General features: G+C 51.1%; 1 protein-coding gene and 1 long non-coding RNA gene across 3 annotated transcripts; one reads left to right on the plus strand and one right to left on the minus strand.

Annotated features, from left to right (window-relative positions):
- Positions 1-1,139: 1,139 nt before the first annotated feature.
- On the plus strand, positions 1,140-4,661 carry LOC120404805. Its single transcript, XR_005598184.1, has 2 exons — positions 1,140-1,355; positions 4,438-4,661. It is a non-coding gene; the product is annotated as an uncharacterized LOC120404805 (long non-coding RNA).
- A 1,147-nt stretch (positions 4,662-5,808) lies between these two features.
- On the minus strand, positions 5,809-20,124 carry LOC120404801. Of its 2 annotated transcripts, none has more exons than XM_039537799.1 (7): positions 20,002-20,124; positions 14,721-14,887; positions 11,158-11,277; positions 9,671-9,727; positions 8,314-8,466; positions 6,352-6,471; positions 5,809-5,907 (listed from the first exon to the last, which is right to left on the minus strand). In XM_039537799.1, the coding sequence occupies exons 2-7, from the start codon at positions 14,874-14,876 to the stop codon at positions 5,899-5,901; spliced, it is 615 nt and encodes a 204-aa protein (XP_039393733.1). In that variant the 5' UTR covers positions 14,877-14,887; positions 20,002-20,124; the 3' UTR covers positions 5,809-5,898. The 2 variants fall into 2 exon arrangements, with proteins under 2 accessions (XP_039393733.1, XP_039393732.1); XM_039537798.1 differs by lacking the exon at positions 20,002-20,124 and adding an exon at positions 15,992-16,095.
- Positions 20,125-21,525: the final 1,401 nt, after the last annotated feature.

Consider the following 21,525-nt stretch of genomic DNA (forward strand, 5'->3'; position numbering starts at 1 on the left):
CACTTAAGTTAGAGGCAAACAAGAGGTGAGTTGAGGTGGGAACTAGGAGCTGGGGGGGTCTGAGGAGGCTTCTATAGCCTGAGAGGCACATTTCTGCACTGGAGACTTAGAGCTTTGAAGGAACTGAGACAGAACAGCAAGGTTACTTGACTCATGACAGGCAGAAGAAATGGCAATTCCAAGAGTCTTGGGGATACCATGAAATCTTGGGGTTCATTAACCATTACCAGGCCTCCTCTTGGAGCCTAGTTTACGCTGTGATAACACATGTGGGTGCAGGGAGGGGAGAGACACACATACACACACACACACACACACAATGAGTGGGCAGTGAGCTGTGCTGCTCCATCCCCTCCTTTACCTCACGCTCCCTCTGTTTTTCTTCCTGAAGATGCCAGGGCAAAATCCTTGACTATTTTCTTCTCCTGGCGCTCTTTCATCTTTCGGGCTCCCAGGAGGTGCGGAGCGGCCATTTGTCCTGGAATCATATGAGAAAACCTAAAGAAGAAGAGGGGAGAGAAAGAATTCCCATCAGCCACCAACACACAGAGGGGAGCATTTACACTAAGACAGCTTCACACAGCAACAGGCCAGAGTCAGGAACAGATTCCAGAGCACTTCTTACAAAGGGGAGAGGTGTTATCCTGGGTGCCCATTTAGCATTAGCGCCCATCTCCAATTCCATCTGTTTGTAATACATCATGGGGAAAGTCACAAGCCTTCCTAGATCCCAGCGCCATAAGCCTCCTTATGCCACCACAACCCTACCCTAGTCTCCCTCTCCCAGACCCACACCCATGGTCTTACCCTGGCTCCCCACCCGTACCCCACCTTCTCGCCCGGCCTCCCTGCTCACCGCTTCTTGCCGGGATCCTTCCACCTGCCCGGATTTAGGCTTCCCTTGGGAATCGCCGGCGCCTCCTTGCCCTTCTTGGCCGGATTCCGCCGCTGCAGGGCAGGGCCGGGGCCAGCCACCCCAGGGTCTCGCCGCGGCCGGGCTCCCCGGGGTACCGCTTGCCCGTCCTCGGGGCTGAGCGGCGGAAGAGCGCCCTGGGCTCCTCCTGGGTCGCTCGAGCGCCGGCTCATCCCCTGCGCCTGCAGCCTCCGGCCTCCGCAGCCGCCTGGCGCCTGGAGCCGGCTCCATCCCCACGTGTCCAGCTGCAGCCTCCCGCCGCGCCCCTCTCAGCGCGGAGCAGCTGCCAGCGACGTCATTGGCGCGCGCGACAGGAACCGTTCCGGACTCTACGCGTGCTCAGAATCAAACCAGACCGACGTCAGGTGCCATGTTTGTGAGGGGAACCATTGAAGAACCCACCCCCTGTCCGCCATGTTTGTGAGGGGCATCATAGGGCAAGGTAGGGCCAACTTTCCAATGGCAGACACCTGAACATCCCGGCCCCGGCCTCGGCCCACCACGTCTTTGGGGCCCCGGCCCCTCCCTCGCCCTTCCCCAAACTTGCTCACTGTCCCATTTTCACGGGGGGGAGGGCGGTGGTTGGGGGTGTGGGCTCTGGGGTGGGGTTTGGGGTGCAGGAGGGGCTCTGGACTGAGGCCAAGGGGTTTGGAGGATGGGATGGGGCTCAGGGCTGGGGCAAGGGTGGGGTACAGGCTCCAGGAGGTGTTTAGGTGGGGGAGGAGCTCAGGGCTGGTGTTGAGGTGCTGGAGGAGGTCAGGGGTGCAGGCTCCAGGGATCAGGGAGCAAAATGAGGAACAAAGCATTTCATAAAATGAGAGCACTTTTAATCTGAAAAGGTAATTGCATGGGAAGAGGCTGATATATACTGAAATGATAACACAGTTGTTCAGAATGACAGCATTATACGGTTATTCTCTTCAGTGCTAATGCTAATATTGCCATGTGTTGGTTATATGCTGGGGTGGCCAACCTGAGCCTGAGAAGGAGCCAGAATTTACCAGCGTACATTGACAAATGGCCACAGTAATATGTCAGCAGCCCCCATCAGCTCCCAAACCCCACTCCCAGCACCTTCCACCCACTGGCAGCCCTGTGAATCAGCACCTTTCCCCTCCTTCCCCACACCTCCTGATCAGCTGTTTTGTGGCATGCAGGAGGCTCTGGGGGGAGCGGGAGGAAGAGCGAGGGAATGGCAGGCTAAGGGGAGGGGGTGGAGTGGGGGCATAGCCTGTGGCAGAGCCCGGGGTTGAGCAGTGAGCACCCTCTGGCCCACTGGAAAGTTGGCACCTGTAGCTCCAGCCCTGGAGTTGGTGCCTATACAAAGAGCCACGTATTAACTTCTGAAGAGCCGCATGTGGCTCCGGAGCCACAGGTTGACCACCCCTGTTATATGCAGAAAAGACATTAATTGTGTGATTGACATAATAAAAGGTGTGAGCTCTAAGCAGAATCCTGATGCTCACCCGTTTACCAGCTTAAACAAGGCAGTGTGTCCCATGGACCTCATTTTCCAAAGATTTAGATTCATAGTTTTTAAGGCCAGAAGAAGCCATTAGACCATTTTGGTCTGACCTTCTACATAACATAGGCCACATAAGTTCACCAGTTACCTCTGTATTGGTGTAAAACAATGTAAAACTGTTTAAGCAGTTCACATTGTCACCACTTTATTGATTCTTTTATGTTACAGTTCGTGGGCAACACGATATTGACTATTGATATGCACTATTCCAGAATAAAAGTGATTTCATTCCAGAATAGTTACTCCACTTTGGAAGCACATTCTGGAGTAAAGTAACTTTTATTCTGGAATAGAATGTCCAGATGGGGAGCTATTCTGAAATAGTTATTCTGGTCAGTTTCCTTATGTAAACAATCCCTTTCCTAAGAAATCAATGTCCAGAGTATTTTAAAGTGACATTTTGCAACAAGCCTTTTTGTTGACATTCCATAACTAAAGGAACATTTATTCTTTCATTTTTGACTTAAAATGTTGTTTTGATTCAGATACTGAAAAAGTTCAGTTTTCCTTTGGGTTTGGGGATGTTTTGGAAATTCCTCTTTTGGTGACTTTCTCCTCTTTGTTTTTTTCAATGGAGGAAGCAAAAAAGGTGGTTGAAATCCCCCCCCCCTTTTAACTTCTTCCAACTCAGAAGAGTTAAACAGTGAAAAGTTCTTTTGAACTGAAAAGATGTGAATTTTTTTTTTACAAAAGTTATTAAAAGTGCTACTTTCTTTAATTTTTAATTTCTTTTACAACTGAAAAAAACTGTGAACAAGTGTTTCATTTTATTTTTACTTTTCTCAACTTGTTCCCCATTTTTCTTCACTGGAAAACGTGAAAAAAGGGAGTGGGGGGTAACCATCCCAATTTCTTCAGTTTTCAAAAGCTGAAATGAAAGAGTATAAATTGAAATACATTTAAATTTTTAATTTCAAATCTACATTTTGAAATGCAACAATATATCTCTTGTTTTGTTTCAAAGTGGCATTTCAAAACAAAATGAGTGGGGTTTTTTTTGTTTTGTTTTAGTTTTGAAATGCCCCACAGAAAACCAACGTTTTCCAATCAGAAAATTTAAAAACAGAATTTTTTCTTTGGAAAGATCCAGGGGACAAATTCTGGTATTCTGATCCAGTCTATATAACACTTTCTGCTGTCGTTGTCTAACAGCTGACCTTAAGCAGCACTGAATATATGCAATGCCCAATGCAGTGAACTAGAACTCTGAGTACTCAGTAGTAAAACTGGGTAAACGGTTCCCATCTGGATAAAATTTTTGAGATTTTGACATTTTTCTTAGCCCAAATCGGGATGAAATGTCAAAATCTCAAAACATTTTGCAAACTGAAAAATTTTATTTTTTTTTCGTTTGGGTCGATCAAAACATTTCATTTTGATTTTTACCTTTTTAAATTAACTTTTTTTTGCTATCATTATCTTAAATTTCTGAATGAAAAGTAGTTTTGCACTGAAAAAAATGATTTTTTTGTTTGAAAAATAAAATTTAACTCTTTTGTCCCAAAATTTTTCTAAACAAGAAGTTCCTCAAAACCACCCTTTTCTCACAAACCGTTTTGGTTTCAGTGAATTGGCATTTCCACACCAAAAAATATTTTTTTTTGCTAAAAAATTCCTGACTAGCTCTGGTCAGAATCCAGAATCCACTCAGAATCCAAGACTAGTAAGGAACACTTCTCAAATTTGAGAGGTAAGCTTGGTTTTGAATGAACAGATAGGGATGTAGCTAGACATAACATTCTGTGGGAACATTTGTTATAATAATACTGTAAGCTCAAGTTAATATAGCAAAAAAATGCATCTTTAGCGTTTGCACGGTACGCAGTAGAATGAAAAATCTGATACATTATATTGCCCTAGAGGTGTCCCTTTTCCGCACACTGAATCCCTTCCTGGTGGGTTACAGAATGAGACATTTTAAGATCCAAGCAATGGGAGCGGTGGGGTACTGGAAGGGAAGGAGATCAGTGAGATCTTTCTTTTATGACATGATCCTCAGAATGAAAGAGCTGGATGACCACTGCCATAAAACCAAAGAAGATTTGAAAGAAGTTAGGAAGTGAGTGAATGCGATTCTAAACAGCAGTAACCCTGGTGGTCCTAAGCACTTTATTCTGCAAGTCCTGAAGGCTGCTAAGGATTTGACTTTCCCTTAGAAATATGTTGTTTGAGAGCATCAGCAGTAGCTGAAGAAATCATTCTAAGGACCTGGAAATCAGCAAAGAAGTCAAGTGCTAAGGGCCAGTCCATAAAACATGTGATCTGGATGGGATAATACAACATGAAAGGAGAACGAGTGAGGATTTTCTGGACGCAGAGTGGCCAAGTTCTTGGTGGAAGCCCAAGACATCAGGAGTTACTGAGGGCTGAATGTGGCATTTACATGGAGATCATGGCATCACTGCTCTGTTCTGGGACAATCAGGATGTCATATCTCTAGTGGGTTTTTTTTTTATATCACATGCTGCCCTGTATGTTCCATCATGTAACAGATGAACAGTGATTCTCTTATGTTACAGTTCGTGGGCAATATGATATTGACTATTGGCTACAGAATCTGTTACCTTCTATCCACAGCCCATTGCTTACTGCACTCCTTTACTGCAACACAAATAAAAAAAAATTAAACAGACCCCCACTCTCTGCCTTGGTGCAGTTAAGTTGTGTGAGGGGACCAGGGGGCAAAGACCAAGAAAAAGGGATGGATCAACTTCTACTCCATAATCCTGTTGGCTCCCACTGTTTTCCCCATCCGTCTTGTTTGCCTGTGCAGATGGGAGGGTTTGTGGAACTTGGGGAGAGGCGTGAGCAGGACGGAAGGATGGCTTTGGAGCTTGCTGTCTTGTGCTCCGGTTGCAGAGAGTTCCAGGGATCACAGGAGGATTTGGGGGTGGGGGAGAGCTGGGTTCAGTCTCATTCCAGCTCCTCCCCCTTTACTGACTGGTGAGTTTGAGGGGCCAGGGAAGGCGTGTGTGGGTCAATTTGTTTCACCGTCCCCATACAGGCTGGAGCGTTTGGAAATCAGGCAAGGGTTTTGGGGTGCAGAAAGAGTTAACTCCTGCCTTCTAGTTTTGGGGGAGGAAGTTCAGGGATAAGAGTCCATGAGGGGATTCTGTGAGGAGGGTTCTGAGAGAGGTCATGGGCTGCAGTAGGTTACAGACAGGAGAGTTTGCAGGGAAAGTCAGAGGATACTTTGAGCGTTAAAGCTGCTCTCATCTCTCAGTTGGGGGACTCAGGAATAGTGGTGTCTGGCTCAGCATTTGCCCCTATCCCCTAGACACAGAAGAGTTGGGGGGGCTGCATGAGATGTTGGGGCTCAGAGTTTGCTCCCTCTGCCGTCCTGCCTGGGAAGATGAAGAAGTGGCCAGAGTCCATGTCGCTGTGGCTCCAGTGCAGGAAATCTCCATCATGTTCTCAGTACACCTGGGGGGTGGGAGGAGCAGAGCCGGTCTCTGCTCCATCACAGCAGCTGGGGAATAATCAGAGAACAGAATTCACCTTCCCATCTCATCAGGATTACACCAAAAACCAGCATTTGGCCCTCTCCACCTCCACCTTTTCTGACTAGTTCATCCAAGGGAGGGTTAGAATCCATTGGTGGATCAACATAGAGGTAAAGCGCTGGACTGATCCAACATGGGCAATGAATTCCCCTTTCCCCAAGGAAAGGGGTCATGGGGATCTGATTTTGCTCCCACTGAAATCCCTGGACAAACCCTCATTGACGTCAACGGGGGCTCAGCTGGTGGCTCCATTGTCAGAGCGATGGGGCAGGAGGTCTCTCCAGGGCTAAGGGAAGGGGAGTCTTTCTGCTGATGTCAATGGGCTATGGATCAGGCCTGAGATGATCACTGTGTGTGAGCGATTGCTCCAGGATTGGAGGGCAGGGAGTGTGTCTGGGCTCCAGCCTCACCATCTGCGTGTAGTCCTGCTGTTTCAAGACCTTGTGTCCATACACCAGGGCAGTGATGGCCGTGCACAGCTCCAAGAAGCAAAGCAGGATGAATATCGAGTTAATCCCGTGATTCAGAATCTGTGGGGAAGAAAGCCCAGGGGAAGTCATCTGGCAACCCCAGTGCATGGGGCCACCTCACCCTGGGGGAGGCCTGTGCCCCATCTGAGAGGTGTCATTACTACACAGCGAGGGGGTGAGGGCTGCCTGAACTCTCCTCTCTGCCATATGCCCTGATAGGGGGCAGGTCATGGCAATGGGGCCCAGCCATCCAGTGGCCAGACATACTATGGGTTGGGTCCTGCGTGGCACTGACTAGGACTCAAATTGGCTGCATTAGGCAGTGACTTTCCCAGTACAACCAAAGGGAATCCCTTCTCCTCCCAGGGCTGAGCTGGGCAGAGCCTGTCTTGTTTCAGAGTCTAGCTCCCTGCCCCTCCTTCATCTCTGGCTCTTCTCCTGCCCCTTGTTCTCACTCGCTCTGTGAAGCTCACTAGAGATGCTCATTGCTTTGGCAGGGAGGGCCCTGGCCAGGTCACACCCATGGGGTCCCAGGTAGATTTCAGTAACCCACCTAGCATGTTTGAGGGAGGAGGGTTTGGCAACAGGGTGGAGGTCAGGAAGGGAGAAGTTGTGTTGGATCGGGGCAGGTCGAGGGCGCTGCAGCTTCTCATGGCACAATATGGGCCCTGCATTAAAGCATAGTTTCTGTACTGTTCCCCTCACTACGGCCATTGTGATGGCTGCTATCTTGGATGGCACACCAGGAACTAAGCTTGGAGCCTCTACAGTGTGGTGTATTGGAAATGGTGTTAAAATTACAAGCACTTACTTTATATTGTAGGGGATCAGCCACCATCTTAGCTAGCCCCTGGGGGAACTGAACTGGGGAACCCCTGAGAACTAAACAATGGAGTCTTTACAGGTTGAGCTAAAGAGCCAGGCTCTCAAGTAGCTGCTGTGCACCAGGTGCTATGGAGACCCATAACAACCACACACAGCCCCTACACCCACTCCTAAGCTTCCTCCCATAAGGCTGTACAGCTGAGTGATCCAGTCCCCATTCCGGGCTACATACTGATGGTATCATTATACCGGCTGGCCAAGGAAAAACTGGTCTCTTTAAATCTCAGGGTGCTGAGTTGAAGCAGTTCTTAGTGTGGGCCCCATCTAGCCCTGGGGCAATGCTGCTGTTGTGGAGGCACCCCGTTAAAGAAAGAGCCCATTCCTAACCTCTCCCTACTTATTGACAATTGCAAGCAAGCAAAAATTATGTCAGGCCTCAAAGAATTGCAAGTTTGGTGTAAAAATCATGAGATTTAACCCCCCAACACACAAATATGGGGTTCATTTTATTTGCTTTTCAGTTCCCCACAGCCAGAAGCCTGGAGGATCCTTTCTTTTTTGTTTTGTTTGTTTTAAACGGCAGCTGAGAGTCTCAACTAATCAACCTAATCCAGGAGCTGGGGCTTTAAGAAAAACACCAAATATTGTGCAACTCAAATAAATCTGCAAGAGTTTGCAGCACCACTTGCATCTGAGCCTCTCAAAGGGTTTCACAAACATTGTGACGGCCAACCCACCTGAGAGAGGCACTATTAGCCCCATTTCCTAGATGGGGAAACTGAGGCACAGAGTGGGGTTGCAGAGCAAGTCAGTGACAGAGCTGAGGTCTCCTGACCCACGCTGGTCTAGTGAATAACTACTACAGCTTCCTGGTCCTCTTGTTTAATTGAAACCCCCACCCCCAGTCAGGTGGACAGATGGATTCATTGCCCCTTGCTGAGCTTCTTTTCTCATGTTGCGGAGCCAGTGGGTCCTGAGAAGGTGATCCCAGGTCCCCTGGAGTGCTAGACCCAGTCAGGCCCCTGCAAAGAGGCTGTGGATTGCTGCAGGAGCAAGGGGCATGGAAGAGGTACCCACGTAGACATATTGGGCGCAGTTCAGCGGGGTCACTTTGCCGCCCTCATGTGTGCTGCACCACGGGATGTCTTGGCCGATCTCCAGGCTGTGAATGATCACAGCTGTCAGGGTGGCCAGGATGACCAGGCCGCTGATAATGTAGCAGACTTTCACCTGGATCAATCACAACCAATTAGAGGAGAGCAGGGCACAACATCTGTCATCGTTACAGCACTCACGAGATTAGTGCCCCAGTGCGATGGCGGCCCTACAGGCACAGCAAGAGACAATCTCTGCCCCAAAGGTCTTACCGTCCAAACAGACTAGGCAGAAAGAGCTGTTATAACCCCCAGCCCCCACCTCCCGCTCTACAGGTGTGGAACTGGGGCACAGAGACATTAGGGCCTTGCCTGAGGTCAAATCTGTGGCAGGACTGGGAAAAGAAGCCATCTCTCCAGATCCCCAGGCGAAAGCCTTAACTACAAAGCCATCCTCATGGCACGTTTATAATAAGGGTGTAATCTCTAAAGGCTCTACTGTCTGCAGAGGCAGGTGGCCAGTTTGTGTCAGTTCCTCTCACACAACACAAGTAACAGTTTGGAGGACGGCGACTCTGTCACATCCGGGCCAATCAGCTGAGGCACCTGAGCTGACAGTCCATATGCTGAAACAGCTGGGGCTGCGTGACCTACGTGGGGAGCTCTGGGGTCTGGCATGGACTCCCCATGCTGGTCTGGAGTCTGAGCATGTTGACTTGGAGGATGCAGCATATCTGTTCCAGCAGGGGGCGATGGGGCTATATTGTTATGCAGTTGTGATATTAAAGTCCTAGGACCCCATTTTGTGAGGCTCAGAGTCCCAGCAACTCCCAGCACAGTCCATGGGCTCAAATCTTCATTCCAGCGGATGCAGGAATGGAGAGGGTTGAGCAAATGTGGTTAAAGCCACCCTTCCACATCCCAGCCCTTAGTGTAAGGTCCATCTACACAGCAGCTGGGAGGTGTGACTCCCAACTCAGGTAGGCGTGCACATGCTAGCTCTGCTCGAGCTAGCACCTAAAACTAGCAGTGCTGGCACGCGGCGTGAGCCAGGTAACCTGAGTATGTACCTAGGATCCTGGACAGGGTTGTACTGGGACCACCACCCATGCTGCCATGGCCACGCTGCAGAGCAAGCACGTGTTCGTCTGCCTGAGCTGGGAATCCCACCTCCTAGCTGCAGTGTAGAAACGGCCTGAATTAAAGCAGGCTCAGGGCTTCTGAAATTTGCATCCAGGCTACATAGGGCCTCCTAGGTGCCATCAGCCGCTGTGGCTAGCTGGAGTGCAGCCACGCACCAGTCCCACTCTCATGAACAAAAATGCTTGGAGGATATTTACCAGCCGGATGCTTTCTCTTCTCTCAGTCTCCACCAGCACGGATCCTGAGGACACGAGCTGCCCAGGGAACAGCAAATGGGGAAGAGTCATCGGCAGGTTCCCATCCCACTCAAAATCACACACACGTTGGAACTGGGTGGAATGAACCCCACAGGATTATGGGCCACGGAAGTCCTGCCCCAAAAGATGATACAAGATTGCGGGAGGGATAGCTCAGTGGTTTGAGCATTGGTCTGCTAAATTGATGGTTATGCATTCAATCCTTGAGGGGGCCATTTAGGGATCTGGGGCAAAAATCCATCTGGGGATTAGTCCTGCTTTGAGCAGGGGGTTGGACTAGATGACCTCCTGAGGTCCCTTCCAACCCTGATCTATGATTGTCACTAGGATCAAGGTGTAAAGAGACCCAGTTTCAGGAGATTAAGGGTGGGATTGAGGTCTCACAGGTTCTCAAGTCCCATCTCATGGGACTCTCACTGCAGAGCAACCAAGAGGAGCTGGGATTTTCCCAAGTTCTCAGAAGCCAAAGGGTCATTGTCTGGCACCACAGTGCAATCTGCTGGGCATTTCCATATGGCAAGGTGACTGTGAAGTTTTCCAGATGGGATTTGCTTTTCCTCCATGTCACCATGGATCCATCGCTTCCATGACAGATGGACAGGACCTTAAAGCCTATATGCACAGGTAACTGACCCTGAGCTTGGGACTCAGAGAGAGAATCACATGAGCCTCTTGATCTAAGAATAAGGGCCAATTTATTCCCCTGCTGATGGCTGCATCAGTTTAAGTAGTCTTATGGGGCGCTGCCACTAGAGATGTGGCAAAGATCTACCATCTCCCAGACTTGGGTCTAAACACACAGGAGCCTGACTGAATGTAGGGGAGAATAACCATCAAAACACAGAGGATTTCTTCCCTGCCAGAGCTCGGACATCTCTGTCACAGCGGTGATTGGGGTGAAATCTAGCAGACTGAACCCCTCCCTCACACCAGCCTGGGGGATGGATCTGATCTGGGGCACGATTGGGGCAGAGCAATGTCATAAGGGTAGAGTTGCCAGTCTGCCGCAGCATTCAGGGGTCTCTCCCATGTTTCCATGAGCCTCATTTGCAGGCCTGCAACCCAAAATATTTGTGAGTGCTGACGATGGCATGCTGGCCCAGGATGGTGCACATCTGCATGCTGTGACCCTGTACCATGGGGGGCCCGATGGAGTTGCCACAGGTTGAGCAAACGGACCCATCCTAGGGGGAGTGAGTCCACCCTGAAAGCATTTGCAGGGTCACCACCATCTTCTCCTCCCTTCCCAAGGGCTCAGTGCATAGCACACTCCCTTTTATTCTGAAAGCCTGCCTGGCTATGCTCACTGTCTTCTGTGCCGGAGTCCAGGGCATATCCCAGAGCAGATTTGTTGAGACATGCCCCTGCTCCCCCCGAAACTGGATCAACGGGCTGAGCTCCTCACTACCGGAGCTGGCTGTGCCTACCAGCAAGCCGATCCAGAAGTAGACTCCGCTGGCTACGGTGAGGGCTGGGGCTGAGGATTCAGTTATCATCAAGGCAATCCCAAAGGAGATCTGTGTGAAACCAGATATGATCTGTATGGCCTAGAGGGGAAGAGGAGATGGAGCTTGGTGTCACTTATACACAATATGTGCGGCAGCATTACCATGATCTATGGCATCACTGTTATCACCATAGCCACTACCACTGACATCATTACCTCCATCATCTGCCATCACCCCATCACCCTGCCAGCATCATCACCCCCACCATCATCATCCCACCAACCCCATCACCCTGCCAACCTCATCACCGCCATCACTCTCACCAACCTCATCACCCCCACCATCATCATCCCCACCAACCCTATCACCCTCGCCAACCCCATCACCCTGCCAACATCATCACCTCCACCATCATCCCCATCATCCTGCCAACATCATCACCACCATCAGCCCAACCAACCCCATCACCCTGCCAACATCATCACCCCCATCAGGCCAACCAGACCCTTCATAGAATCATAGAATATCAGGGTTGGAAGGGACCTCAAGAGGTCATCTAGTCCAACCCCCTGCTCAAAGCAGGACCAATTCCCAACTAAATCATCTCAGCCAGGGCTTTGTCAAGCCTGACCTTAAAAACCTCTAAGGAAGGAGATTCCACCACCTTCCTAGGTAACCCATTCTTCACCACCCTTCTAGTGAAAAAGTTTTTCCTAATATCCAACCTAAACCTCCCCCACTGCAACTTGAGACCATTGCTCCTTGTTCTGTCATCTACTATAACTGAGAAAGGACTAGATCCATCCTATTTGGAACCCCTTTCAGGTAGTTGAAAGCAGCTATTAAATCCCCCATCATTCTTCTCTTCTGCAGACTAAACAATCCCAGTTCCCTCAGCCTCTCCTCATTAGTCATGTGCTCCAGCCCCCTAATCATTTTCATTGCCCTCTGCTGGACTCTTCCCAATTTTTCCACATCCTTCTTGTAGTGTGGGGCCCAAAACTGGACACAGTACTCCAGATGAGGCCTCACCAATGTTGAATAGAGGGGAATGATCACGTCCCTCGATCTGCTGGCAATGCCCCTACTTATACAGCCCAAAATGCCATTAGCCTTCTTAGCAACAAGGGCACACTGTTGACTCATATCCAGCTTCTCGTCCACTGTAATCCCTAGGTCCTTTTCTGCAGAACTGCTTCCTAGCTATTCGGTCTCTAGTCTGTAACAGTGAATGGGATTCTTCCGTCCTAAGTGCAGGACTCTGCGCTTGTCCTTGTTGAACCTCATCAGTTTCTTTTGGCCCAGTCATCTAATTTGTCTAGGTCCCTCTGTATCCTATCCCTACCCTCCAGCGTATCTCCCACTCCTCCCAGTTTAGTGTCATCTGCAAACTTGCTGAGAGTGCAGTCCACACCATCTTCCAGATCATTAATGAAGATATTGAAGAAAACCGGCCCCAGGACTGACTCTTGGGGCACTCCGCTTGAAACCACCTGCCAATTAGACATGGAGCCGTTGATCACTACCTGTTGAGCCCGACGATCTAGCCAGCTTTCTTATACCTTATAGTCCATTCATCCAGCCCATACTTCTTTAACTTGCCAGCAAGAATACTGTGGGAGACCGTATCAAAAGCTTTGCTAAAGTCAAGGAATAACACATCCACTGCTTTCCACAGACCCAGTTATCTCCTCATAGAAGGCAATTAGGTTAGTCAGACATGACTTGCCCTTGGTGAATCCATGCTGACTGTTCCTGATCACTTTCCTCTCCTCTAAGTGCTTCAGAATTGATTCTTTGAGGACCTGCTCCATGATTTTTCCAGGGACTGAGGTGAGGCTGACTGGCCTGTAGTTCCCTGGATCCTCCTTCTTCCCTTTTTAAAAGATGGGCACTACAGTAGCCTTTCCAGTCATCCGGGACCTCCCCCGTTCGCCATGAGTTTTCAAAGATAACCCTGTGAATCCCATCACCGCCACCATCATCACCACCATCAGCCCCACCAACACTATCACCCTCGCCAACATCATCACCAAGCCAAAGACATCAGCCCTACCAACCCCATAACCCCAACAAAGTCATCACTGCCTCCAACCACAACACCGCCATAAACAAACCAACATTCACACCCCTATGAACACCATCACCCTGCCAACATCATCACTGCCATCACCCCACCAACCTCATCACCCCTGCCAACAGCACCACCATCAGCCCCACTAATCCCATCACCCTGCCAATATCATCACCCCATCACACTGCCAACGTCATCAGCCCCATCACCATCACCCCTGCCAACCCCATCACTCTGCAATTATCATCATCACTCCCACCACCCCCACCAACATTATCATCATCACCCCATCACCCTGCCAGCATCATCACCGCCATCACCCCCACCATCAATGCTAACCATCGTCTTTATCATCCCCAGTACCGTTATGAATAGCAGCTGCATCCCCACTGCTGCCATTGTCATTATTTTCTGTTTTCTCCCTTTCCCCCTACCCCCCCTGGGGAACAAATTGCGACTTCCCGTTACATCGCCACTTCAGACCTCTGTTCCTGGAGGAGCTCGTCTCCTGATGACCCACAGTGTCTGAGACACACACGCTCAGCTGCAGCCCTTAGGTCAGCCCCAGACCCTAAACTTATCAGCAGAATGAGAGCAGATGGGGGAAATCAACCGGGTTGAGGCACCAAAATCCTCCCATGGAGATAATCCTCTCTGCCTTACATTGCCTGGCTGGGCAGCATTTTTCTGGGCACACGGGGAGATGTTTATGCCTTTGGATGCCAGGGAGCTGTTAAGCTAGGAAATCCTGCAGCTGTAGCACTTCATGGTGTGCTCTTGCCAGCTCTCACCAGCTAAACAGGGTTCAGGCTGTGTTAATAGCACCATGGAAGGTTGGTGATTCAATAGGGGTGTTCTTCACTTGGGGTTAGCTCCAGACCTGCTCCCTAGGGAAAGTGGGGCACTTGCCTTTTGGAGCAGCGATAAAACTGAGGTCACTCCTGGTCTTTTAAGATGCCAAAGGGGGAGGCTAGATCTGGCATCCTGGCTCATGTAATTACACACTGCCTTCCCCAAATTTCCCTCCTGCTGTTTCACTTGCATATGGCTGCGGCACAGTTGCTGTGCGTCACCCCAGAGGTGGCTGCATTTCAGTGGCTGGAGGAGCTGCAGCGTGGAATCTTTAGGGATGCAAGGGGCTATGTGACCATCCAGTGAGGGGGTGATGCTTACAGTTCAGCTGGCGCTAGCTGGGCCTTGTTGGGCCATCTCAGCAGCCAGGCAAGGGCTGAATGTGCAGGCGCAGATTCCAGTTCTAAGCCACCCCCCACACCAGTTAAGGGTTAATTCCTGCTTGTCTAGACCTCACCCACAGCATCCTTGCAAGTGAAGGGAAGGAGAGTCCATTAGTCTCCCAGAGAGCTGAGGGGAAGGGCCCAGCTCCCCCTCGCTAAGTGCACTGTGGGGGGGTGTCACTCTCAGTTCCCCTTCTTTTGTCCAGCAGAGATGTCAGATGTCAGATCCTCACCCCCAGTGCCTTGGGCTGTGCCTTCCTGAAGCCTTTGACCTGGGCTGAGCTGGGATGTGGTGCCGTTGAGTCCAGCTGTGCAGCCCGGGGATCGGTCTGCGGGATGACCTCTGTGACGACCTTCACCCCCCCGGATTCTGTCACCGTTGCTGCCATTTTGGTGCCAGCTGTGGAGAGAACGGGGAAGTTGGGGTCAGCAGCAGGACAAGACTGGGGCAGAGAATGGCGGCTCCTGCTGCGGCAGTCGGGCAGAGGGGAATCCTCTGCCTCCTGCCAATGGAATGGGACAGCTGGGGAATCCCTTCAGACAAATAGCCTATAGGGGAAGGGTGAGCTTGCTATGGGCATCCCAGGGGCCTGCTCACTAAGGGGATCCAGAGGAGAGACCCCAGGGCCTGCTGGCTAAGGGGATCCCAAAGGAAAGACCCCAGTGGCTGCTTGCTAAGGGGATCCCCAAGGAGATATCCCAGGGGCCTGCTCGCTAAGGGGATCCCAGAGGAGAGATCCCAGGGCCTGCTGGCTGGGGATCCCAAAGGAGAGACCCCGGGGGCTGCTGTCTAAGGCGATCCATAGGAGAGACCCAAGGGCCTGCTGGCTAAGGGGTTCCCAAAGGAGAGATCCCAGGGGCCTGTTCGCTAAGGGGATCCCAAAGGAGAGACCCCGGGGGCTGCTTGCTAAGGGGATCCCCGAGGAAATGTCCCATGGGTCTGCTCTCTAAGGGGATCCCAGAGGAGAGTACCCGGGGGCCTGTTGGCCAAGTAGATCCCAGGGAAGAGATCCCAGGGGTGAGCTCACTAGGGGGATCCCAGGGGAGATCCTAGGGGCCTGCTTGCTATGGGATCCCAAGGGAGAAGTCCATGGATATTTGATGTACAGTGATCCCAATGGTTTACCCCTTAGGGTTTCCAGAAGGAGCTGGGGAAGGGGGTGACTCCCAGGCTCCACTGAAAGGCAGTGCAGGGGCTAATGAGGCCAGTCCTGTGGCTGCATTCTGTGGGGACACAGGTCAGATCCTGGCCCCTATCACATCCCAGGCACCTGGAAGTTATGAGGCTGCAGGCTTCGGGGAGTGGGGAAGGGGTCATGGGGCGAGTAACCCCGCCCTGGGTAGACTGCCGTGAAGGCTGGTGGACTAGCAATACAGTAGGTCCCTAGGATCCAGGGCAGGCGTGGACAGCTCACATTGAAACCTGCCACATCTTCACTGCAATTTTGTTCCACGCTAGCTCAATGAAAGCTAGTGCGGGTATGCCACAGTGCTGCAGCCAGACCTCTGAGAGGAGCATGGACACACTCAAAGATTGCTTCATGCCAAGCACGTGGGTTACTTCCCGTCATTCCCCTCGCCCTGGCAAAGGGAGAAGAAATTCCAGAGAATAAAGATAAGGGAGTGGACGGGGGTTAGAGAGAGGAGGCCAAAGCAGGGAAGGAGGACACCCCCCATTTGCTGGGAGAAAGCAGGACCTGGGGAAGAACAGAACCAAACAGAGATCTTTCAGGATGTATACCCTGAAGGATGTTGCAGAAATAAACTGGTGTAAAAGCATTAAACACAATAGGAAACAGAGATGAGGGGGTGTGGGCGGGGGAGAGAAATGAAACAACAGGAAGAGAGAGAGCGAGAGGGAAAAACAGAATTGGTTTGGAGGGGAAGATACAGTAAAAAAGCTATACGGAGGGAGACGGAAACAAAGGGAAGGACAAAAAGTGAGGAGGAGGGACAAAGTATTTGGGAGACCAGATCCCAAGGCTGTGCTCACCATGGGGATCTCGGGGCGAGCTCCCTAGGGAGGGAGGGATAGAGTGAGAGATGCAGAGGAGGAGGAGGAAAGATAAGAGAGAAAGAGGGAGGGGAAAGAGAGAAGCACATAGGGGAATAAGGAAGATGGAGGGAGAAATGAAATGGTGGACTCAGAGAGACACAGAGAGAGGGAAATCGGCAGAGACACATTTTGATTCCTGCTGTTCAGGACTCTTGATGGATTCAAAACTACTACGATGCAAGTCCCCCTTACCCCCCAACCTAACACTAACCCCCCCCCAGTTCCTTAGGGATCTCCCAGGGCTGTTCTTAGGATTTATGGGGCCCTACACAGTATTATTAAACTGGTGCCCCTATGCCCAATGGCAGCCCGGGCTCTCAGCCTGGGGGTGGGAGGGTGCCGGGGGGAGGAACGAGGCAGCAAAGGATAGCAAGATGCCCGACCTGCCTCACGGTGGCAGAGAGTCACAGTTCCCCACAGAGACCCCCATACCCTCTCTCTCACACAGAATGGACATGCAGAAGGCATGGGTGGCATGATTGTAGAAATTTTGGTGGTGCCCAGAACCCACCCCTGCCCAAACTCCGCCCCGCCCCCAAACTCCGCCCCCCACCTGCCCAAGGCTCTGGGTGGGAGTTTGGGTGAGGGAGGAGGTCTGGGGTGCAGACCCTAGGCTGGGGCAGGGGATTGGGATGCACGATGCAGGTTCTGGGAGGGAGTTTGGGGATGGGAGGGGTGCAGAGGGATGGGGTGCAGGGGTGAAGACTGTGGCTGCAGATGAGGGGTTTGGGTTTGGGAGGGGCTCGGGCAAGAATAGGAGTGTGGGGGATGAGGGCTCTGGCTGGGACTGGGGATAAGGTGTTTGGGGTGCTGGAGAGGCTCAGGGCTCAGGCAGAGTGTCAGGGTGCGGCGGGATGAGGGCTGTGGCTGGGACCAGGGGCGGCTCTAGGAATTTGGCGCCCCAAGACCGGCGGCATGCCGCAGGGGGTGTGCTGCCGGTCGCCGGTCCCGCAGCTCCGGGGGACCTCTTGCAGACGTGCCTGCGGAGGGTCCGCTGGTCCTGCGGCTCCGGTGGACCTCCCGCAGGCATGACTGCGGAAGGTCCGCCGGAGCCGCCTGCCGCCCTCCCGGCAAAATGCCGCCCCAAGCGTGCACTTGGCGTGCTGGGGTCTGGAGCCGGCCCTAGCTGGGACTGGGGATAAGGTGTTTGGGGGGCTGGAGGGGCTCAGGGCTCAGGCAGAGGGTCAGGGTGCGGCGGGATGAGGGCTGTGGCTGGGACTGGGGATAAGGTGTTTGGGGTGCTGGATGGGCTTGGGGCTAAGGCAGAGGGTTAGAGTGCTGAGGGATGAGGGCTGTGGCTGGGACTGGGAATAAGGTGTTTGGGGGGCTGGAGGGGCTTGGGGCTCAGGCAGAGGATCAGGGTGCGGGGGGGCCTCTAGGGTGGGGCAGAGCTCGGGATGAGTTTGGGGTGCAGGCAGGCTGCTCTGGGACAGGGGCCAGAGAGGACTCCCCCTAGCCCTTTCCCTGCCGGCAGCACTAAGCTCTGGGGGAGGATCCCCCTTTTCCCACCCCCCCCACCCCCAGCAGCACACTGTCACTGTAGCCTCACTGGGGGTGAGGGATGGGGCTGCCTCCTTGCATGGGGCAGGAGTGGTGACTGCGGGCAGAAGGGGGGGGGGCTGTGCTGCTTGAGGGTCCTGCCAGAAAAGGGAAGGGTTTGAGGGGGCAGGGCAGGCTCAGAGTCAGTCTGTCCTGGCCATGGAGCTGGGGAAGGGGGGGGCACTAGGACCCTGCAGCAGCAGTTGCTGGGAGGCAACATGGAGCTGCTCGGGAAAGAGAGACAATCAGTGATTCTCTGCTCCCGGGCCCGGGAAAGGGGGCAGGGCCTGGGGCAGCAAGTCGGGGCCGCGGAACACTCGGGGGAGGCGCGGTGGGGGCACCTGGCTCCACATATTGCTGGAGCTGGGCCCCTGGCTTTGAATATTGCTGGTGCCCGAGCACCATATGGGTATGGAACTCGCTGCATATGTGCCAGAAGGTACCTAATTAAAAGCACTAAACTTGGGAATAAAAAATGTGAGTCACAGTTTTTTTATATGCCTTGAAGTTTGTCAGACATTTATTTGCAAAAACTTTGTAGTAAGGGTGAGTTAGCTGGCTTGCTGAATACAACATTAGATATTAGGGAACATTAAATATTAGGGAATACATGATGCAGCTCTTCTCTGTTTTACATTTTCTTAATCAGTATTTCTAAGCTGATTTTATATTTTAAATGTACTCTTAAACCTTCATAAAGTAATCATTCCAGATTACTATATAGTTAACTCACTGAAACAAAGGCATTATTTTAAATTAATCAGTCACAGAGGTTTTGTGTGTTCATAACAATGTTCATTGCTTTTAGAAAAAGGGAACACTAATTTACTTTGCGTGATCTCCATAACAATACACATGTTTATGAAATTTTACCAACTTGAAAAAAATGTTTCCAAAGATTTTAGGCATAACAAAGTATTTTATAAGGTACTGATTTTGCTGGAGGGTTCTCTTAAAACTAGTTCATCAGATAGTCAGAAGTAAAGAAAGGGAAACTCTTTGTCCAGCTATCTGGAAGGAAAAAGGTGTTGTCTCTTTAAGGGCTTTCTTCAAGATGGAGTGGGGCGGGGAGAGGGAGAAAGGGATGGACAGTAAGATTTTGGAAGCGAGGTTTTTTTACTATAGTAATTAAAATTAAAACGTGTATTTTAGATAAGGGTGGTTTTTTGAAGGATTTATTTAAAAAACTATATATCTGAAGATCCAAGCATTTATGGCTAAAGATGATTGTGCATCTAAAAGTCTATGCAAGGATTTTTTAGAGATGTGATTTTATAATCTTCACCAACTCACTAATGAAATATTTTTAAAGCAAATTTTAAACTAACTGACATGTTCTGAGTAAACATTACAGTAACGCACAACTGTTTTTGTCAGTAAATTCAGAAACTGACAGTATATACCTGGGGGTTGGCAAATGCCTGTTCAATGGTTTGAATGGCTCTGTAACAGTTTCAGTGTTGTGCTAACAGGTCTGGCAGACTGCAAGGCATTTTCACTTTTAAGTTACTAGATCCCCTCCGGCGGAAGAGTCACCAGGCTGCTGCAGCCAGCAGAAAGGGTCAGAACAGGGATAGGAAGAGCCAAGAGGTGGACACTAAGACCCAGTGGTGGCCAACATTTTTAGGTGCCCTACGCAGCCATGTATTCTGCCTATGCCTAAGGATGGTCCTGGATCTCCCACTCCCCCACCCCCTCACCAACCTAACAATCACCCCCCAGTTTCTTGGGGATCTCCCACTCCCCACAGCCCCCCCCCACCAATCTAACAATCACCCCCCAGTTTCTTGGGGATCTCCCACTCCCCCCATCAATCTAGCAATCTCCCCCCAGCCCCGTGGGGATCTCCCACTCCCCACAGCCCCCCACCCCCAACGTCTCCCTGGCTCAGCGGGGGCTGACCCGCTGCCTTCACTTACTCTGCCTAGCTGTCTGGCTGGTGGGATGCCGTGTGTTGTGTTGTGCAAGCCTCAGGGTTCTCTCTGCCTTGGCAGCTTTCCCCACCTCCTTGGCCAGAGTCCAGTGGTGGGCGGGAATGCAGAGAGCCTGTCAGAGGAACTTATTGCCATTCTGGCAGCTCAGCAGGGACAGGAAGTTTGTTTGTGGACATTTGTGAGGGTTCCTCTTTCCAAAGTCTCCCATTCTGGCCTGTTTCCCAGAGCCGGGGAGGGAAGGTGGGGTGGCGAGAGGGAGGGTCAGTCTACCTCTGTGGATTTGGGTGCCTGTAAGAGAGACAACATGGACCGGAGACAGAGACCGTGTGCAGGGAGAAAATAATGTGAATTACTCTGTATCTTCATGAAATATGCATCTGTGGTGCCCACAGCACAGTCCTGGGCACTTGAAGGCCCCTCTGTATCCCCAGTATATCTTCTGTATACAGCATGGGCCCTGTGACCCAGGGAGCCCTTGATGCCAGCTGGTAGAGGGCACAGGGGAGCATAGGATTTTGCGGGGATCCCCTAGGTTGGCTACCTGCATAATAGCTCACCGAAGGGTGGCCTGTGAAGTCTCTAGCGAGAGCCAGTAGCCTACTGGTCGTCATGGTCATTGTGCAATGTATGTACAGGTAATATTTAAAGAATCACCTATCTATAATAAAAATGATGTTCTTAAGGTCTTGGAGTTAAAGCTGGTCACCAGGCAGTGACATACCTCAGAGATGTTCCTTTCAGACAGGAGGTAATAGACGCCTATTTCCCTGTCTGGCCATTTGTGTGTTGTGTGCCTCTCAGTGGATGTCTATTTGCAAACTGAGCCAAGTGTGAATTGAGAGGCTGTGAAATCTACAAGAAAGGAAATCTATAGGGCAAAACAAGCAGCAGGGGTGGGGGTGGCCTGTTGAGGAATAAAGATAAAGGATTGGCCTGGTATATCTTGGTGTGTAAGAGACACAGTGAATTCTTCACCAAGGAGGCCAGCTGACTGCGTTCTTCTCATGAAAGGAGGGTCCTAGCCAGCCCGGCTGTAAAACTCTGCAAGGATTTCGGGCAAGCAACATTCTACAAGACACGAGTATCTTGTGAATTAAGTCTAGGTTCTAGAATGCATGTTATGATTTTGTTTTATATGTAGCCATTTGTTTCCAGTACTTCCACTTGCTACTATTGGGATCTCTCTGCTTTGGTAAATGAACTTGTATTTGATTTCACTATAAACAAATTGAAGTGGTGTGAATTGAACAGAGTGGTGGTCTGAGGTGGAACTGGTAAGCTGGGCCGTATGGCTTCTGTGGAAGTAGCAGATTGGTGAAGTCTGGGAGTGTCTAGAGGGTCGGGGGTGGGCACTCCAGGAGGATGCTTGTTGCTATCCTGTAGAGAGATTGTAGGGCCTGGAAGGCCTAGAAGGGAGTGATTGTGTTGCTTGTGGCTAATGGAGTTGGGGAGCTGACACCCACCAGGCACAGACAAGGCTCCCTCATGCTAAGGGCAGGTGGTAGCGAG

Source organism: Mauremys reevesii, linkage group 4 (genome assembly GCF_016161935.1).
Source record: "Mauremys reevesii isolate NIE-2019 linkage group 4, ASM1616193v1, whole genome shotgun sequence".
In the NCBI taxonomy this organism is placed as follows: domain Eukaryota; kingdom Metazoa; phylum Chordata; order Testudines; family Geoemydidae; genus Mauremys; species Mauremys reevesii.

What these genes read in the sequence shown, in the direction of transcription:
- LOC120404801 (XM_039537798.1), bottom strand. Translation starts at nt 16,058, where the DNA reads ATGACGGGAAGTAACCCACGTGCTTGGCATGAAGCAATCTTTGAGTGT. An exon ending in TGTCCATGCTCCTCTCAGAG is followed by an intron (nt 14,888 to 15,991) that starts GTCTGGCTGCAG and finishes TTCTCTCCACAG; the next exon opens with CTGGCACCAAAATGGCAGCA. An exon ending in CACAGCCCAAGGCACTGGGG is followed by an intron (nt 11,278 to 14,720) that starts GTGAGGATCTGA and finishes CTTCCCCTCTAG; the next exon opens with GCCATACAGATCATATCTGG.